Consider the following 6,051-nt stretch of genomic DNA (forward strand, 5'->3'; position numbering starts at 1 on the left):
ATAATATATAAATACCAGGTTTGAAACATTCAAAACTAAATCGAGATATGAAACTCTTAGAGAGAATTGATAAAGCGACTATTTGTGTGCGTCATCGGAAAAGCGAGAAGTTTCCAACTGTGTAAAAACGTCACTTTGGCACCAAGTAACTTCAGAAAGTGTCGGACTTACCTCCTTCCTCTGCTTTGAGGCGAGATGGTAAAATAAAGAGCAGTAAACATCGATAAAGCCATGGTGATAGTAGATGCATCTTCTCCGTGTCTGCTGTAGATCAGACTCTCCTGCTCCTCTTCGGTGTATTTGTCTATTCAAAAATAAATATTTCCTCCGAAGTTTTTTCTTCATTCAAACGGTACGCTATTTTGGTTCAAAATCCGTGGGCAGTCGTGTCCGTGTAGTTGGCAACTACTGTGCACTTGTTATTGATCCGTTCCCTCCTCTAAAAATGAATTTAGATAGAGGGAATATTTTCAGTAAATCCAGCAGTTGGCGTAGTAGTCAAGTCAGTGCGCGTCTAGAGTCAAAGATGTACATCAAAAGTTGAATCAAACAATTGCAACATCTTTTCGTCTTGAGTGATGTGTGGCTTCCTTAAATATATTAAAAAAAACATCAATAATATTCCAAAGATCCTCGTTACAAAGGTCCTCTCAGCCTTGGGAGTTGAGCTCGCGTGCGTCAAAGTCAACGTGTGGATGTGCTGCGCTCTCCTCCTACTGAGTCGGGGTCCACGTTTCCACTCGTCTCCCCACCTCCTCCTCTCTTTCTCCCTCTCTCACACTCTCACACACTCCCTCTGGTTGGTTCAGCAGTACTCTCCTTCCTCTCGGACCTCCGCCGGGTTTGTGACAAGGAGCAAGACCACTCACTCACTCCTTTGCCTCGCACGTGTGTCAGCTTAAAGTAGCACCTCGGCCCGCCTCCACAGCACCAAACATTTACTTCTTCATCGTTTGTTTCCTTCACCATTCCAACCTGGTACTTTCTTCCCCGAGAGAAAGAAAAAAAAAACATACACAAAACTGATTCATAATAACCTATAATAGCACTCCCTGTAGCATCCACATGGTGTCGCAATAACAAATTAGAGCGATTCAGTCTTGCACATCTTGGCACAAATGCGAAAAAAACAGTGATCTTAACTATATATTTAAATGTATAAATTACCGATATTCATCAGAAAAAAAACGAATTCAACACTTTCAAGCTGGTCAATTTGTCACAAGTATTTATATCAGCTGACAAGTTGAGATTTGAATTAAATAGAACTATTCAAAATAAGAACATATATAAGCGCACAATGACACGTTACACGGGACATGTGTGACACATGTTTTTGCAGAAAGATGCAATATTCTATTTAAACAATGCAACATTTGCAGTATTAAACCAAATCTAATGTTGCTACTTGTGCTGGTTCCTCGGAAGCAACACACACAAAGGCACAGATGTACAGTATCACACTAATGACACAGAAGTAAGTAAGTAAGTAAGTAATTCTTATTTGTATAGCGCTGTTTCTAGACCAGGGTCACAAAGCGCTTAAACAATCAAAACAATATTCAATAAAGTATATACTTTAAAGGTCAAGATAAAACTGATAACACAACAGGAGTTCCAGAAAATCAAGGAAAAGCCTGAATAAATAGAAACGTCATAAGATGTTTCTCTTCCTCTGCGTTTGATGGAGTCTACTGACTCCTTCAAGAAACATCTTAAAACATTCTTATTTGTGGTGGATTTTCCCTGATTTTCTGGGATGTATTTTAGCTGTATATTGTTTTTAATTTGTTATAGTGCTTTGTGACCCTGGTCTAGAAAGGCTCTTTACAAATAACCTATACTTACTTACTTACGTTCTCTTTCCAAGACAGTCTGATTGTGTATGTTGGGAGCCTAGGTCAAGTGTGGACCAGTAACCTGTCACCCTTCTATTTGCCCCGTGTACTTTTCAGTGGCCTGAGCCCATTCAGGGATGTGCGAAATAAAAAAAGCAAGCAGATGCTTGCATCTCATCTGAAGCTGAACAGTCAATGAGTCCAATTGACCCACTAAATAAAAACAACTGCAATTATAGGAACATTTGAAAAACAAGAACAAAGGGAAGAAAGAATATGACTACAAAGAAAATGGTTTGTATTTTACATTTTATTTTACAATATTAGAAATCTTTTTCTTAAGTGCAATAACTAGTAATACATTAATTGTTGCTTGTTGCATTTAAGCGTTATTTAAGCTTTAAAGATTTAAGATAACCCTGTTATCATTTGACACTGTAAATACAATTTAATAGGGCCTGATGCTGTCCCCAGAGGCACAACACACTCTCATCGGTGGAGAACTTGTCAGCTCCCGAATCATCACAGCAAAGTTCTTTACCAAGAAAATTAAGATGAAGCTGAACGTCATATGGTGTTAAGCCCCCACCAACCACACTTATGACGAGAAGAAGGACGACTTCTACCTACAACTACAAGCAGTCCTTGACAAATCTGGGAAGAAAGACTTAACAGAACTCATGGGGTACTTCAACGTCAAGATTGGAGCTCACAACACTGGATACACAGAATTAATGGGCACGCACAGACTGGGACAGATGAATGAGAATGGTAAGATGTTCGCAGACCTGTGCTTCCACAACGAGCTTCCAAGTCACAGAAAACCAGATAAACCACATATGCATCAGCAAAGCATTCAGCCCTCCTGCGCTCACATCAACAACCTGGACAACACACTGAGGACGCTGCAGGACAGGGAAACCTGAGAGAGCTGTACAGCGTCAAGAAGAAGCTCGCAAACTGACAGACAAGCCGGTGAAGTACCAACACAGAAAGGGGAGGCACGGATCAATACGTCAAGTCAAGGACTGGCAAAAAACAAAATCTGGACTTCAAAGCATATCAGCATGGCCACTAAGCTGCGGATCTTCAACTCAAACAAGTCTGTGTTGCTGTACGGAGCCGAGACGGGGCTAACGACTAAAGCAACACTGCAGAAGATCCAGATGTTCCTCAACGACTGCCTCAGGCATATCTTCAACATCAGATGGCATGAGAAGATCAGCAATGAATAGCTGTGCCAGAAAGCAGGACAGGAGCCAGTCGACCATCAGATCCGAAAGAGGAAGTGGGGCTGGATTGGACACACCCTCAGGAAATCAGGACCCAGAATCACAAATAATCTTTTTGATTGAAGTTATCTCTTTCAATTGAAGCAACATTTTTTTTAAATAGGCCCTGAAATGGAACCCGCATGTAAAAATGGAAGAAGCGGCAGGCAAGACATGGAGGCAGAACTGAAGGAGAATGACACTACCTGGCAAGCAGTAGAGAGGGAGGCCCAGTACAGGCCTAAGTAAAGAAGTATGTGTCCACAAGTATCTTTTTTTCCCTGATTTTTACATTATTGATTAGGAAAATTGGATTTTGGCGTTCTTGATGTGTGCCATCAGGCACATATGGATAATTTTAACTCCATAGTAAGTAGAAATAGAGGAATATTATTCTGTTTCAAAACAATCTATGCCTAGGAAAACAAATTACATAATATTTCCTCAACTGGTCTTGCCTAATGGAAAGCAAAAAAAAGTAAACATGTGAGGCAATTTTTCTTTTCGCTTTAATTTCCATTAACATTTTCTTACTCTGTTGGTAAGAGTTCTCCTTCTCTACATTTGTTCAAATCTTAAAGTACACTCAAACTTCAAATTTTACTCATTTTCTACTCACCCTCATGCGACTATGGATTGTTATTTTTTCAAACTAATCTGTTTATTTTTGGAGTGAAAAACATTTTATCGTCCAAAAAGAACCACTTAAAAACGCCAAAGGCCTAAACAATATGTATTATTAAAATATTAAACTATTTATATTATTCATAATTCAAATTTATATTATATTAACTATATTTTCTGAACGCTAATACATTCTCTGCCATTCAGCAAGCATAAATACATGTGATGAAACAGATGTACATTGGCTGTTATCCACACATGACATATGGGATAATAATACTAATCTGAAATAAGGCTGGGATATCAACCCCAGTGGTGTGGTGACGTTCAACGATGCAAATGCTTCAACATAGACACACATGCCTGCAGCCCTATCAATAGGCTATATTACTGAACAGGTCTAGTGGGTAGCTGCAGTTAATTATTGTGTCAACAGCAAGCACAGGCAGCAATGACATCCTCATTTACAAAGACAGCAGAGCTCAGCACCGCACATTTTAGAGCATACAGATGTAGACACACAGCTTTGCTGAGATTCAAACTTGCACCATGGAAGGCACATTAACTCACCCACTCAAATGAAAATGTAAGAAAATGTGTGTGTATTGCGTCAGTTTAATAAGCATGTGTTTCTTGACACATGAGTTATATTTACATTCCTATTGCACAAACTGAATTCACAGCGTGTTCAAGGTCCAGCTTGATCAGTGCTGAGTGGGTGAACTGCTAAGTGTTGGTTATCACAGTACAGCCTGTGGAGTCAGTGGGGAGTCCACTCGGCTATTAGCAAAGACACGATAGAGCAATACACTGTACACACACATATGAAAATCACACACAAACACATTTTGAAACAACCAGTGTCTAGAGATCACACTGTCAGCACCTTCTTCAGTGTCAAGTTCCTATTATAAGTTATTTCACTCAATCTAAATATCAGCTTCCACTAATTTTCTTTGATTTCTCTCTTACTGAGAGAAACACCTGTGGTGATCAGTTTATCCACTTATATATGAAAAGAGACATACAAGCAGCTTTCTGGGAAGTAGTGTAGTTGTGCAAATAGCCAATTAGACACATTAAAAAATAAAAACTGGAGGTAGGTAATAGTGCAAATAAATGAACAACGTTATCTCCTCCCCACCATCCTTGTGCAACACACAAAAAGAAGAGAGGATAACGTGCATGGCATTGAGAGAGAGGGAGAGGAAATGAAGAAAAAGCAGCAGAGCAAAGGAAGTTAGGAGAGGAGAAAAGGGAAAAAAGACAGGAGAAGGGAAAGAGGAGAAAGAATAAGTTGATATAGAAAAATTGGGCAGTGAACGTTAACCCTTCTGACCCGAAGGCCCAAAAACCAATTTGTTTGAAAGTAAGTAAGTAAGTAATTTATATTTATAGAGCATTTTTCCAGACAGGGTCACAAAGTGCTTAACCATTCGAAACAATACTCAATAAAATATATTGAAAAAAAATCAAGGAAAAGCCTGCACAAATAAAAATGTCTTGAGATGTTTGATGGAGTCAGTAGACTCAGAGAGAGGAAGATCGTTCCAAAGCTTAGGAGCAACTGGAAGAAGGATTTCTCTCCTCTGGTCCTAAACCGTGTGCAAGGAACCATCAGTAGATTCTGATCCACAGACCACAGAGCCCAAGCTGGGGTGTAAGGCTGGATCAGATCAGAGAAATGTGAGTTCTTCTACTAGAGTTGGTCAGAATTCTCGCTGCCAACTTCTGTACCAACTGTAGGCGAGACATCCCTTTAGTTGTGTGTGATAACCGAGGGGTCAACAACAGTATTAACAGTAAGTTATTCCACAGCATGTAATAAGTGATTTTTATAATACCTTGGACCTTATTTTAAGGTTTTTCCACTTTTTTTCAGCCTGGTTCTTTACTTTCCCCTCCAAGTCAGCCTCTTTAATGAAATGTCTGTATGATAACAAGAAATAATTAATAGCAGGATGGTGAAAGATATAGATGTGTGAAAGTCATGCATTGATTTCTAGTAGTAATGTTCAGGAAAGAAAACAATGCTTCCTCATAAGAGCAGCAGTATTTTAGTAATATGTAAAGAGTTCATAAGCCACAGATGAAAGTTTTTCGGAAGTTGATTGCTCTCTGTATATATATATATATATATATATATATATATAGTTAATTGACTGCAATGAAAACATTTTGTTTGAGACAATGTACTCATGCTGCTCCCTGATAGCTTGACCAGGTCTCTTAGGATACCAGGAAACAATTGGTTTAATGAGTTGTTTATGTCACTCTGCTCTCAAGTAAACGTTGCCTCACGAGGTTCTGAGTGCTGT

The 6,051-nt window shown here is 39.2% G+C and overlaps 1 protein-coding gene across 1 annotated transcript in view; it reads right to left on the minus strand.

Moving 5' to 3' along the window:
• The window catches only part of LOC148068838 (neuropilin-2-like), a 68,045-nt gene extending 67,314 nt beyond the window's left edge, over positions 1–731 (minus strand). The window contains exon 1 of the mRNA XM_087804730.1: positions 172–731. Within this exon, the coding sequence (XP_087660856.1) occupies positions 172–250 (79 nt within the window). The 5' untranslated portion in view covers positions 251–731. The remainder of the gene's footprint in view (positions 1–171) is intronic.
• Positions 732–6,051: the final 5,320 nt, after the last annotated feature.

Source organism: Callionymus lyra, chromosome 12 (genome assembly GCF_982586985.1).
Source record: "Callionymus lyra chromosome 12, fCalLyr1.hap1.1, whole genome shotgun sequence".
NCBI lineage: Eukaryota > Metazoa > Chordata > Actinopteri > Syngnathiformes > Callionymidae > Callionymus > Callionymus lyra.